Genomic DNA, 13,581 nt, shown 5'->3' on the forward strand with positions numbered 1-13,581 from the left:
GGAGATCTCCAGGGATGCAGAAAGCTGGATCAGAGGGCAGAGAGATGAGAAAAAGCCACCAGCTGGGTGGAAAGCAGGGAGAGACTTCCCATAGTTCTCCAACCTGTTAGCTGGGTTTTGAAGTCCAGTTAGATCTCAAGAGTCTCAGCAATGCTCAGACCCCAGGCTCTGCTGAAGGGAAAGTCCTAACTGCACCCCAAAACATTGGAGAGCCGTAGAGAACGGAATCAGAGACTAACGCTCCAGCAGAGCCCAAAGTCAGGTCAATTACAAATCCCACTGACTCAGCCTCTCACTGGGGAAGGGGCTTGCTCTTTTGGGAGGTAAACATTTTTTACCTTGTATCCTATTTTTCTTTCCTACATAATATTCAGCATTCAATAAAAGAATTCAAGACCTATGGAAAAGCAAGAAAATGTGTCTCATTGTTAATACAGAAACAAAGCAGAAGGAGATCCAGAGGTAGGGTAGAAGTTGAAATTGTCAGAGTGAGATACAAAATACTTATGATATAAACATGTTAAAAGGTCTCATGGAAAGCAAGGCAAAAGGCATGAAGAGATGGGGGATTTCAACAGAGTAATTGAAACTAGAAAAAAAGAACCATTTGGAAATGCTAGAAATGGAAAAACACAGTATCAAGAACAAATTCATTAGATGACTCAACAGCAGAGGAAACTGAGCATCTGACAGGGTTTGGGCTAATTTTAAACAAACCAACATACATGTAAATGGTGTCCCAGAAATAAGAGAAGGGGGACAACACGTCAGAAGTTGTTACAGCTTTACCAGCTAAGACTTAGCAGAACTGATGAAAAATATCAACTCACAGGACCAAGAAACTCAGCACACCCCAAGCAGAGGAAATACAAAGAAACCACACCTAAACAAATCAAAGCCAAAATGCTGAGAGGCAGCGGGTGAGAGCTAAATCTGAAAAGTAGTCGGGGGGGGGGGGGGGGGGCGGGAGACATAAATATAAGGGAGTAATGATACAAATGACAGGTGACTTTTCACTGGAATCACTGGGGGTCAGAAGACAATAGAACCTCTTCAAAGTGATACAACAAAAGCACTGTCCAACCAGAATTCCATCCCCACTGAAAATACTTCCAAAATGAAGATGAAATAAAGACATTTTCAGGCAGACAAAAGCTGGGGAGCTTCACCTCCAGCAGACCAGCACTATAAGGAAAGCTAACGAAAGTGTTTCAGGCTGAGCAGAAAGGACCCCAGAAGGAAACTCAGATCTGCAGAAGACGTGCAGATCACAGCAGCTGTAGCAGTGTCAAAGACCTTTCAGAGTGATATATCCATATCTATATCTCTTTGTGGGTAATATTTTAAAAGACAATTGACTGTTTAAAGCACCCCCACATATTATATATATGGAGAAATAAAATGTAAGATAAGAGCACAAAGATTGAGGGGGGAATAAATAGAATTATATTGTTGTGAGTTTCCATCACGTCTGTAAAGCTGTATCATAGAATTTTTTAGATGCTATCTGAAGGTAGGCTGGGATAACCTAAAGATGCACAGTGTAATCTCTAGAGCAGAGATTCCCAAAGTGTGATCCCCAAACACACAGCAGCAGCAGCATCTGAGATGCCAATTTTTTATTTCTTTCACAAACCTACAGAATTAGAAACTCCGGGGGGATGGCCCAGAAATCTGTTTTAATAGAACCTCCAGCTGTTTTTAATGCATGTTAAGTTGAAGAGCCACTGACCTAGAACCAACCCCTGAGTACACCACAAAGAAGCAGAGCTTGAAACAAGAGATAAAGTGAAATGATGAAAAATTGCAATATACCCAAAAGAAGGCAGGAAAGTAGGAGCAGAAATAAGGAATAAATGGAATAAGTCAAAAATAAATACCAAGATAAGAGCTTTAAACCCAGTCATATTAATAATCACCTCAAATATAAATATATTAAACCTGCCAATAAAAAGTCAGAGATTGTCAGAGTGACCTAAAAAGCAAGGTCCAACAATATGCTTTTTACAAATATACAATCCAATGGTAAAGACACAGGCCGAAAGCCCAAGAGTAGCAAAAAAATTAGTATGTAAACACTATAAAAAAGCAAACGTAGCTATGTTAATATCAGACAAAGTAGAGTGCATCTTCTGAGCCAATAGTAGTAATTAGGAATCAATAATAAAAAGATACCTAGCACAACACACCTATTTGGACAGCTAAAATAAAAAACAGTGACAATACCAAAGGCTGGTAGGGATACAGAGAAACTAGGCCTCTCACATGTTGCAACTGGGAGCACAAAATGGTGCAGCTGCTCTGGCAAATAATTGATCACTTTTTTTAAAAAAATTAAACATGCATTATTATAGAACCCAGGCATTATACTCCTAGACATTTATCCTGGAGAAGAAAACTTATGCCCACACACACACAAAAATGTACTCGTATATTCATAGTAGGGTTATTTCTAGCAAAAGATTGGAACAGCTCCAATGTCCTTCGGTGGGTAATTGGCTAAAGAAACTGTAACACGTCTCTATCATGGAATATTACTCATAATAAGAAGGAAACTTACTATCAAGGCCCAACCACCTGGATGGATCTCAAGAGATTATGCTGAGCGGGGGAAAAAGTCAGTCTCAAAGGTTACATACTTTAAGATTCCACTTATATAACATTCTTAAAATGATAATATTATAGAAATGGAGAACAGATGCGTGGCTGGCAGGCATCGGGGGTGAGAGGGGAGTGGGTGTGACTGTGAAGGGGTGGCATGAAGGGACTTTGCAGTGAAAGGACAGTTTTGCATCTTGATTGTGGTGGTTACATTAATCTACACACGTCATAAAATGGCATCGAATTGTGCAATACACACAAATGAGTTCCTGTAAAACTAGTGAAATCTGAAAGCTGTCTGTGAATGGTACCTCGGTCGGTGCCCTGTTTTAACACTGTGTGTTAGCTCCGTACGGTGTCACCGTGGAGGAAAACAGGGTGAAGGACACACGGAACCTCTCTGTATTATTTTTGTAACTTTCTGTGACTCTATAATTTTTTAAAAAGAAAAAAGTTAAGGAAAATGCACAAATATTTGGGAATTAAATAACATGCTTTTAAAAACCATCAAACCAAAGAAAAATCACAAAGGTTATTAGAATATATTTTGACCTAAATAATACTAAGGAAAATACAAAAACCAAATATTGTGGAATACTGTGAAAGCAGTACTTTGAGAAAAAATGTTAGCTCTCAAGACTTACAATAGGAGAAATGTTTAAAATCAGCAATATTACCTTGCATCCCAAGAGGCTAGAAAAAGTAGAGCAAGTTAAATCCAAAATGACTAGAAGGAAGGAAATAAGAAAAATAAGAGAAAACACTGATAAAATGTAAGGCGAACAAACGAGAGAAAAATCAGCAAAATCAAAATTTGGATCTTTATAAACATTAATAAAATTGATAAGCCCCTTAGCAAGGTGACCAAGAAAAGAAACAAAACACAAATTAACCAAAAATGTTAAAAAGAGTGAAAAAAGGGGTCATCACTCTGGATTAGAGAGAGACCAAAATGATAAAACTTTATAACCAATATACTGACAAATCTAAAGGAAACAGACAAATTTCTTGAAAAACAAAAATTACCAAAACTCACAAAAGAATAAAAAATTTAAATAGCTTGATATCTATTAAAGGAAATGTATTCATAGTAAATAAAAAATCAAAAACAAAACCTCCCCCAAAGAACACTCCAGGCCTGAGTCGGTTCTCCTACCATTTGAGAAAGAAACAGTTCAAACCCTACATAAAATCCTCTAAAAAAGAGGAGGCCCTGGCCAGTTTGTCTTAGCGGTTAGAGTGTCGGCCGGCGGACTGAAGGGTCCAGGGTTTGATTCCGGCCAAGCGCGTGGGCCTCGGTTGCAGGCTCCATCCCGGGCCCCAGTCAGGGTGCATGGGGGAGGCAACCAAGCAATGTCTCTCTCTCACATCGACTGTCTGTCTGTCTCTCTCTCCCTCTCCCTTCCTCTCTCTCTGAAAAGCAATGGAAAAAATATCCTCCAGTGAGGATTTAAAAAAAAAAAGGGGGGAGAAGAAATATTTCCCAAGCTGTTTTATGAGCACTACTCTGATACTAAAGCCTGACAAAGATTACAAGAAAAAAAAAATAATACCAATGTCTACCTTTCACAGTCACAGGCCCGAAAAATCCTCAACAAATATTAGCAAATCAAATCTAGCAGTGAAAATACGGACAATGCATTACAATCGAGACAGGCTTGTCTCAGGAATTCAAGGCTGGTTTGACTCTCAAATTTGTAATTCATGGTTATCAACAGAAGGGAAGGGGAAAACCACACGGTTGTCTCCACGGATGCAGAAAGAGCGCCTGAAAAATTCAACACCCCCTGGTCATAGACTATCTCAGCAAACCAGCCACGGAAGAAAATGTCCTCAACTGGGTGAAGGAGATACGTCACCAACACAGAGCGTCGTACGTGTTGACGAAACTCTGAACATTCGCCCCCACCACGGAGCACTGTCCCCTGAGGGAGGCATCTGTACCACGGAATCCCACCAGGACCCGCAGTCATTCTGTGAGTGGCTCGGGAGACCTTCACGTGTGCAGGCGCTACGGGCGTCTCTCTGGTGGGGTCAAGCCAAAATTACAACATGCTCCCTAGGGTACAGCATGTCTTCAGATCGCAGTCAGGACTTATTGGTGGGGGCGACATCCACTTAGTAAGTCGAGACCAGAATGTTGTGGTTTTTTAAATAAAATGGATTTGACTAGACTAGGAAACATCAGAACGCATATTCCAAGGGGAGGTACTGTTTGGTGAAATTTTTGTCGGGACTGCAGTGGGTTTGCCTCTTCCGAGGTGGCCTCACCTTTTTTTAAGTGGCCGGTGGTGCCTCGGGAGTACAGAAGAGAGGGCAGGGGTCGCTCACTGCTGTGGCTCAACCACGCCTTGTGTGTGTGTGTGTGTGGTCAGGAGTAACATGTATTTCTCACTGTGAGCTGCGATAAAAAATTTTGAGGCTCTCTTTCATTTTACTAGGGATGGAGATGCAGCCTACAAATGTAAATTCATATTTGATTTCAGAGGGCTTTATCATATATTTAACGATATTAACTTCCGTTTATTCATGTGTCTTTTCTGGAGGCATATTTTAAAGGGAAATGATTTTCCCAATTCAACTGTTCTATAGATAAGATTTTTTTTTTAATACTTTTTTTTAAAAATATGTTTTTATTGATTTGAGAGGGAGGGACAGAAACATCAATGATGAGAGAGTCGGCTCAGATCGGCTGCCTCCTGCACGCCCCCTGCTGGGGGTCCAGCTGCAACCCGGGCTCGTGCCCTGACCCTGAATCAAACCGAGACCTCCTGGATCCTAGGTTGAGGCTCAACCGCTGAGCAAAGCCGGCCCGGCTGGATTTTAAATGAACTTTCATCTTGACTTTGAAATCAAATTCTCTAAAGCTGTATCAACATAAAATATTTCAGAACCTTACATAGAAAGCACACCCATGAATTCTAATAGCTGGGATTAATGCATGAGAATACAAAGTGTTACTTTTTAATAAAAATAAATAAATTTTAAGTACACCAGAGCACTACTAACAATAGCTTAAAATCCAAAATATTTTGCAATGCTTCAAACTCCTCTAAAGAACCCAGTTTTATAATCAGTAAACCTTCCTTGGCTCTTGCTCATTTCACCAGTATAAGCCATTTCAGCAAACTCTAAGCAGAGGAATACAGTGTCTACAAAAACTATCAGGGCAATGTTAGGTCGGGGTGTACAGGAGGAGCTGCATCCTCCGAGTCCCTTAACAAAACCCTTAGGAAATTAAGGGGTTAAAAAAAATTGCAGCTTGCATGACCATGATCTCTGAGCAAGAGAGGCCTGGCTTCCCGCACACTCAGGGTCCCCCGCCAGGCCCGGAGCCCCGCGAGGACAGGAAACACTGTCCTTCCCTGGTACAAAGCATGTCCCCTCCACACTTAGAAGAGACCGGACAGAGGGAGGGCTATGAAACGTCAGGACGGCCGGGCACAGCTGCTCAGGGCTACATCGCACAACTCTAGAGGGTGTGATCACCATGGGCAGTGTGAATGGCGCCCCCTGGAGTTGGGCGGTGCAGGCCCTGTGTAGGCAGAGTGATCAATGAACCCGGGGTCCCTTTGCAATTCTAATGCCAGGGTGTGTCACCCAGGGCAGGCCCACCTCCCCGGGCCTCCACTGCCCCTCCAGACACACGTCTATACCCCTAGGACGTAGCTCAGTGCCTGGCACGTAGCGGTTCTCAGTCAATGTGTGTGAAATAAATGTAAAAATGAGCCTGACGAGGTGGTCGTGAGGAGTAAAGGAATGAACACGTGCAAAGTTCTGACACGCCGGCTCCCAGCCAGCGCACAGCTACGAACGATGGGAAGATGAAACATTAGGATCTCCAGGATGGAAAGGTGCGTGCTGGTGAGAAATTATTTTGCTTAAATGAATAATAATAAAAAATAACCATAAGCTACTGAGACAAGGAAAACATAAAAATAATACAATCTGGATACGCTAGACCTTGGGTCGCGTGGGGATCATTCTTGAAGCTTGAGAGTACATTGGGCACGAATGAAAAATAGGAAATCAGTTATATTTTGTTATGTCCAGTTGCAGGCGGGTAAGGGCAAGAAGCATTGAGAACGTCAACGAGCTCTAAGGGTGACCTCGGCCTGAGCCCTGAGCCACGGCGCGGCGAAGTCCGGGTTCGCGCCTGGGCGTGGGGCGGGGGGGACACGGCCACGACAGGCGGACAGCTGGGGGAGGGGACGTGTGCTTGTTTCCCGGTGGAACTGTGGTCCTGGCACAGCCGCGACAGCTCGTGCGTCACCCTTGTGAGAGTCGCCCAGGGGGGCAGGCCCCCTAGATCCGGGCGCAGCCCCCCGCGCGGCAGGAAGCGCGGCGCAGACGGTCCCCGCAGGGGCGCGGAGCCCGAGGTCTATTCCGGGAGGAAGGGGGGACGGCTGCGCCCCCGGTGAGGTCATGCCAGTCAGCAGTTAGCAAAGCAGGCATTTCTCACACTTGCTAATGAGCTTGTTGCGCGTGAAACACAAACAGGAAGCGGGAGCTCTCCAGGGCGCCCCGCAGGAAATCCACTCCCCGCGCGGTCGGTGCGCGCCGCCCGGGCCTCCAGGTGGCCAAGGTCACTGCCGACTGTGGTGACCCCACCCACCCAGCCACCCCCCCCCCCGAGGTCCGTCTGCACCCAGCCAGGCAGCGCCCCCTTTTCCAGCCCTTCCCACGCGGGTGGCCGGCGGCGCGGTGGCCGAGCCTGGGCTGGGAAAGGCGCACAGTCATCCCTGGACTCCCCGGGGCAGCGCCGAGGTCAGTGAAATCCCCGCCGGGCCTCGTTTTAGTCACGAATTTCCACCGGCTCCCTCCTCCGGCCGCATCCGCGGCCTCCCGCCGCTTCCTTGCGCCCGGCGGAGCGGGAAGGTCACCGGCCCGGCTTTTCCGGGGGCGGCGCGGGGCCGGCTGCGCCCCGGGGCGAGCGAGGCCCTTTCTGCCCCGCGCTTCTCCCCCTCCCTCTCTACCCAGGCACCTCCTACCCAGGTTCGTAGGAAATAAAATGAAAAAACAAAACCGCAAAACCACACACACACACACACACACACACACACACACACAAACTTGTATTTTTTTTTCCCCTCTGCCAGCCAAGGGCCCGATATCATTTTCCCAGGCTGCCTTCCCCGCGTTGCTCAATCTCCCCTCCTCCCAGAGGCTCCTGTAAATTTGGGGCACCGTCTGTGTCTTAGGTCCCCAAGGTCGCTACCCCGGGTCCGGGGCAGGGGGGCTCCGGGGCGCGCGTGGACCGAGCGAAAGCTGCGGGGCGCGGCGCCGGGCGCGGGCTCCCCACGGCCCCCTCGCCCTGGGCTCCGCGCGCAGACCGCACCCAGCGCCGCCGAGCTCGCGGGGACGGCCGAGGGGTCCCGGCCGCGTCGCCGCGCGGTTGTGTAACGCGGCCGCGGGAGGGGAGGCGCCCGGGGCGCCCCGCTCGGGAGGGGGCGCGGGGCCCGGCGTCCCCGCGCGCTGGACTAGCGGGATGGGGGCGGGGTGCGCACGTGGGCGCCCCGGCCCGCAGGCGGCGCCCGGGGAGCGGGCGGCGCGCACAGCCCGCGGTCAGGTGCGCCCGGCGTGCTCGCCCGCGGCCTCGGCTGCCCCGGCGCTGGCCGCGCGCCCGCTCCCATGGGGTGACATCCGCCCCGCCCCTCGGCCCCGCCCCGCGCGGCGATTCCTGGACGCCCGGCGGCCGGGTGGGGGCAGGGGAGCCGGGCCGGGAAGAAACCCCAGCCTCTGGGGAAGGCAGGGGGCCGGCGACTCCCTGGCTGCGCGCGGGCTCCCGCGGGCGGCGGGCGGCGGGCGGGGGAGGAAGAGGGCTGGGCCCGCGGGCGAGGGGATATTCCTCTCCCGGCTTGAGTCAGACGCCGGCGGATCTGTCCTCCCCCGTCCCCTCCCAGGAGACGGGAACTTACTTCATTTCCCTGGGGCAGGTTCGCCCACGGTGCCACCCACCCCCTGGCTCCCCTGCCAGGCTCTGCGCCCCCCCGCCTCCCCCCCACCGGGCTGGGCAGGACCCAGGCTGCGCTGCCACCCCCTCTTCGGGGAAAGGCAGCCGCACCGCAGACACCTGGGGGCCCGCGCCGGGGGCGGGGCGGGCGGGGGCCCCTCGCGGCGGCGAGAGCGTGTCCGACACGTGAGGCTCATGTGATGAGCCCGGGGGAGGGCGGGCAGGTCGCTCCTTCCCTCCCCGGCAGCGGCCAGACGTGCCTGGAGTCACAGGGTGGAACACGTAGCTCCAACCCACCCACTCGCTCCCATTTAACCCGGCCCGCAGCCTCTCCATTACTCCGCGGCTCGCCACCCCCCGCCCCCGCCCTCGCGCCCCCCCGCGCTCCCTCCCGCCTCCCCGCCCGCCCCACTTCTCATTCACTTGGCTCGCGCGGCGCAGAAGGCACTGGGAGCACACACCGCCGGCCGCGCGCGGAGCCGGAGCCGAGGCCGCGCAGACCCCATGCACGCCCCCCACTGAGGCACCGGCCGCAGCACCTCGAACCCGCAGCTCCGGGCAGCCCAGCGGATTTCAGGGAGCTCGGCCTTAGAGGAAGCCCCGCGGAGGGAGCGCCGAGGCCCCTCCAGGACTGTCCTCCCCCGACGCCCTCCTGCAGACGGGAGCGCACAGTGGCCCCGGCTCGCCGTGCCATGGAGCGGATCCCCAGCGCGCAGCCGCCCCCCTCCTGCCTGCCCAAGGCGCCAGGGCTGGAGCCCGGAGACCTTCCAGGGTAAGTGGACACACCTGGCCCCTCGAGCCTCCGCTCCAGCCCTGCGTCCCTCGCCGCTCTGGACTTGGAGCAGCTGCGGGCGCATCGGGGGGTTCTTGCCCGCCGGGCTCAGCAGCCGGGGCGCACGCACACTCACGACCCTTCCTGGCCCCTCTCCCTGCAGGATGGATTTTGCCCAGATGTACCAAGTGTACAAGTCGAGGCGCGGAATCAAACGGAGCGAAGACAGCAAGGTAAGAGCCCCGCGCGCCCCGGGGAACCCCAGCCCCTAGCACGCGCTGAGTTCCCAAGAAAAGTTTTCTCGCTCAGTGGCTGGAACGGGGGTATGCAAGGTGCGGACCCGGCGCCTCTGCCCAGGGGCTTGGAAAAGAAGGGGCAGGAGTCGGTGGTTCTGGGTGCGACTCCTGCGGCGCGGCCCCGACTCTTTCTCCCGCTTGGGGTGGGGAGGAGAGGGGGCTCCTCGCCCCCCTTTCCCCCGGCGCCCACCGCCTCCCCTTGCGCCTTGCAGGAGACCTACAAACTGCCGCACCGGCTCATCGAGAAAAAGAGACGTGACCGGATTAACGAGTGCATCGCCCAGCTGAAGGATCTCCTCCCCGAGCACCTAAAACTTACAGTAAGTGAGAAGCTGGCCGCGCTCCAAGCCGGCTCCCCTGCCGGGAGGGCGCCGGGGGTCACTCGCCGCCTGCAGGCCCCGCCGGGAACTGCAGAGCAGAGGGCTGGGTCCCAGCCGGGTGGCTCAGTCTGGGGGTACCCTTCCCCAGGGCTGGGATTTTCTGGCAGCCTCATGCAAACGAGGTGAGAACCGCTTGGGCTTCTCCAAATTGGCTCCGACGCCAGCTGGCCTCCCTTCTCACCAGTTCTAGACTTTCCCTTCTGGTGATTTTCAGGGTTCTCGAGTTTTCCTGACTTAAGTAAACCAACCCACACTCAGATTTTATTTATCCCCTTGTCTCTCCCTCTCTTTTTTTTTTCTTTTTCTAAATAAGAGGACTTGTTTTGGTATGTGATTTTTAAATCCTGTCCCTTCTTGGCAATAGCCGACACCTTACTAGCTTGGCAGCCTTTGGTTGGGGAAAAGGGGGGGGCGGTATTTTGTGAGGAAGCAAAAAGCCTGGATGAGCTGGGAGTTGGGAAAGGGCGTCAGGAAAGAAACAGGGAAAGCCTCTTGGCTGCCAGACACAGCAGAAGTCCCTCCTCGGGTTGACACCACTGCAGAGAAATGTTACCTCGGGCTCCCCTGAGGAAGGTCAGCAGAGGCTGCCGGGGAAATGGAGCTGCCAGAGCTCTTTCCTGAGGTCGCGGCTGCTTCCAAAAGGCCTCCAAAGACAGGTGGCACTCTTTTTTTTTTTTTATTCTTGAATCACAAGTATATATTTTCTTACATCTACACATTTAAAATTAAACCCAGCCAACCAGGAAAGGCTATCCCGTATATATTTTTCCCCTTTAGAGATATTTCTCATTGCTCAGAAGTGTCCCAGGGGTGGGACCTGTCTGAGCTCGCTGCTGACGGAGCTTTTTTTGATTCCAGACTTTGGGTCACCTGGAGAAAGCGGTGGTTCTTGAGCTCACCTTGAAGCACGTGAAAGCCCTGACCAGCCTAATTGAGCAGCAGCAGCAGAAAATCCTGGCCCTGCAGAGCGGCCTGCAAGCCGGTGAGTGCCTGCGCCTGGCGCGTCCCCGGCGAGCTCCAGCACAAACACAGGGCCCGTGGGCTCGGCATCTGCTGCTGGGAACATTCCCACAGCCGGCGGCTTGTGCTCGCTCACGGGGGGGATGAGCGTTAACGTGCCCACGAGGTCGGACTTTTCCCTCGGAGTGCCGCTGGGTGCCACCTGGCAGGCACACCTGGCAGTCAGGTGATCAGTGATTTCTGTGGCATTCTGGCTTCAGAGTTTCTGGTTCTGGGAGTTCTCCCCCCTCCCTTTTAAAGTGCTAAGGCAGCTATAAGTGGCACCGTGGGAGTTTTACAGTTGCTCCCCGTGGCCCTCTTTCACTGGGAAAGAAAGCACGGGTGTGCCCCAGTGTTTTCCTGAGTCTCTGCCTCCTCACGGCTCGGTGTGTGGTACGATCCTGGCAGGGTGACAAGCAGGAGTTTTTCCTGCATTTCATGTGGTTCCCTGAATAGCCACTAGGTATCTCGGTGGGTTGCGCAACCTAACGAAACCGCTGGAGTTTCATCATCCCTCTCCGCTCACTTCCAGAGAATCACACTCCCCTCCAGACCTCCTCTGGGCTTCAGATAAGCCCCTGAGGCTGGGAGGACCGCTCGGCCCACTCCCTCAGGCCGCCCTTCCCTGCCCTCCCGCCAAGGCCGGCGGGGGGCGAACCGCAAAAGCCGGGCGCGTGCTTCTGCCAGGCAGGTTCCGCACCCAGAACAGAGACATGATCGGCCCTAATGTCTTGGGGGTCCTGGGTGGAATACAGGGGAGAGGCTTAGAAATAGCCTCTCTGTTTAAAGATGATAACAGGACTGTCCTGGGTAGAAGTCACTGGCAATCAGATGACTTTGGGTGACATTGTCGCCTCAGTCTTTCTCCCGCTTTATTACCACCCGGCCTCTGGCCTTGTTGCCACCGTGAGATGGGTGCTTTCTGGACGTTGACTCCCTGGCTTAGAGACATACTGGGGTGTCCTCTGCTGTGTCGCTTACTATGGAAACTCAGGAGCAGCCTGCAAATTCAACAAGAGGGGAAACAGTCGGTCTGCGTTAATTACGGCCTGTTTGCCTGATGGGATATTAAGCAGCCGTTACACTCATTTTTTCCTCTGGATGGTAGGATCGTGGGAGACTCTTGCTTTATTCCTCACACTTTTCAGTGCAGTCCCCGTTTTTCTCTGGTTCTATCGCTTTTGGAGTTAGGAACACAGATGAGCTCACCTGTTAACCGGAAAGGGGCGCCCCTGGCCTTGGAGGCCCGGGTGAGCCTCGGGGGGCCTCCTGACACGCCTTCCTTCGCATCCGTGTTGATCCAGGTGAGCTGTCGGGGAGAAACGCGGAGGCCGGTCAGGAGATGTTCTGCTCAGGTTTCCAGACGTGCGCCCGGGAGGTGCTGCAATACCTGGCCAAGCACGAGAACGCGCGGGACCTGAGGTCTTCGCAGCTCGTGAGCCACCTGCACCGCGTGGTCTCGGAGCTGCTGCAGGGCGGCGCCCCCCGGAAGGCGTCGGACCCGCCTCCCAAAGCCACGGACTTCAAGGAGAGGCCCAGCTCCCTGGCCAAAGGCTCCGAGGGCCCCGGGAAGAACTGCGTGCCTGTCATCCAGCGGACTTTCGCTCACTCGAGCGGGGAGCAGAGCGGCAGCGACACCGACACAGACAGCGGCTACGGGGGGGAGTCGGAGAAGGGCGACCCGCGTGGCGAGCACCTGTACCTCAAAGGCGACCAGAGGTGCAGGCTCGCTGCCGCGGAGCAGCGCGTCGGGGCCATCAAGCAGGAATCCGAAGAGCCCCCCGCCAAGAAGAGCAGGGTGCAGCCATCAGACGACGACGGCCGCTTCCCCGGCGGCGACCTGATCAGCTCCCCGTTCCTGGGCCCACACCCACACCAGCCCCCCTTCTGCCTGCCCTTCTATCTGATCCCGCCCTCAGCGACTGCCTACCTGCCCATGCTGGAGAAGTGCTGGTACCCCACCTCCGTCCCCCTGCTGTACCCCGGCCTCAACGCCTCCGCGGCCGCCCTCTCCAGCTTCATGAACCCAGACAAGCTCTCGGGCCCCCTGCTCATGCCCCAGAGACTCCCGTCCCCCTTGCCGCCCCACCCGGCCCTCGACTCCTCCGCCCTCCTCCAGGCCCTGAAGCAGATCCCCCCTTTAAACCTAGAAACCAAAGACTAAACTCTTTCGGGGATCCTGTTGCTTCGTTTCCCATTGTCCCTTCTCCCCCCCCCCCAAAAAAAAAAAAGTGTGTGAGTGAGTGAGTGCAGCGAGATTGATCTGGGGGCGCCGGGGTCCCCTGAGGCCCGGAGAAAGGGCCGGGGGTTGTGCGTGTGCGTGCGGGTCGTGTGTCGGTTTAGGAGGATAAAGCTCCTCTTGGCCCAGGGAGTATGTACGTGAAGGATGGGCCGCCATCAGGAGACTTCGGGGGATTGCAGCCGAGCTCTGGGCTTTTCCCCACCCAGAGGATAACCCCTCAGAGGCAGATCAGCTGGATTTTCAGAAGCTTCAGAGTCTTGGCCTGTGAGTCAGCCTTGGCTCTGGGATCCGGGTCTGTGGCTTTGAGAAAAAGGTACTTTCAGAAGAGGGCTTTCCAG

The 13,581-nt window shown here is 53.5% G+C and overlaps 1 protein-coding gene across 1 annotated transcript; it reads left to right on the forward strand.

Moving 5' to 3' along the window:
• The first annotated feature begins 9,187 nt into the window (after positions 1-9,187).
• Positions 9,188-13,224, forward strand: BHLHE40 (basic helix-loop-helix family member e40). The gene is made up of 5 exons (XM_016202451.2): positions 9,188-9,326; positions 9,490-9,559; positions 9,835-9,942; positions 10,861-10,984; positions 12,306-13,224. The coding sequence occupies exons 1-5, from the start codon at positions 9,247-9,249 to the stop codon at positions 13,163-13,165; spliced, it is 1,242 nt and encodes a 413-aa protein (XP_016057937.1). The 5' UTR covers positions 9,188-9,246; the 3' UTR covers positions 13,166-13,224.
• Positions 13,225-13,581: the final 357 nt, after the last annotated feature.

Source organism: Miniopterus natalensis, chromosome 15 (genome assembly GCF_054644295.1).
Source record: "Miniopterus natalensis isolate mMinNat1 chromosome 15, mMinNat1.hap1, whole genome shotgun sequence".
Taxonomy (NCBI): Eukaryota; Metazoa; Chordata; class Mammalia; order Chiroptera; family Miniopteridae; genus Miniopterus; species Miniopterus natalensis.

Excerpts from the sequence above, each read along its gene's own strand:
- BHLHE40 (XM_016202451.2), top strand. The coding sequence starts at position 9,247 with ATGGAGCGGATCCCCAGCGCGCAGCCGCCCCCCTCCTGCCTGCCCAAG. Across the intron at positions 9,560-9,834 it reads AACGGAGCGAAGACAGCAAG|GAGACCTACAAACTGCCGCA; the intron begins GTAAGAGCCCCG and ends TGCGCCTTGCAG. Across the intron at positions 9,943-10,860 it reads CCGAGCACCTAAAACTTACA|ACTTTGGGTCACCTGGAGAA; the intron begins GTAAGTGAGAAG and ends TTTTGATTCCAG.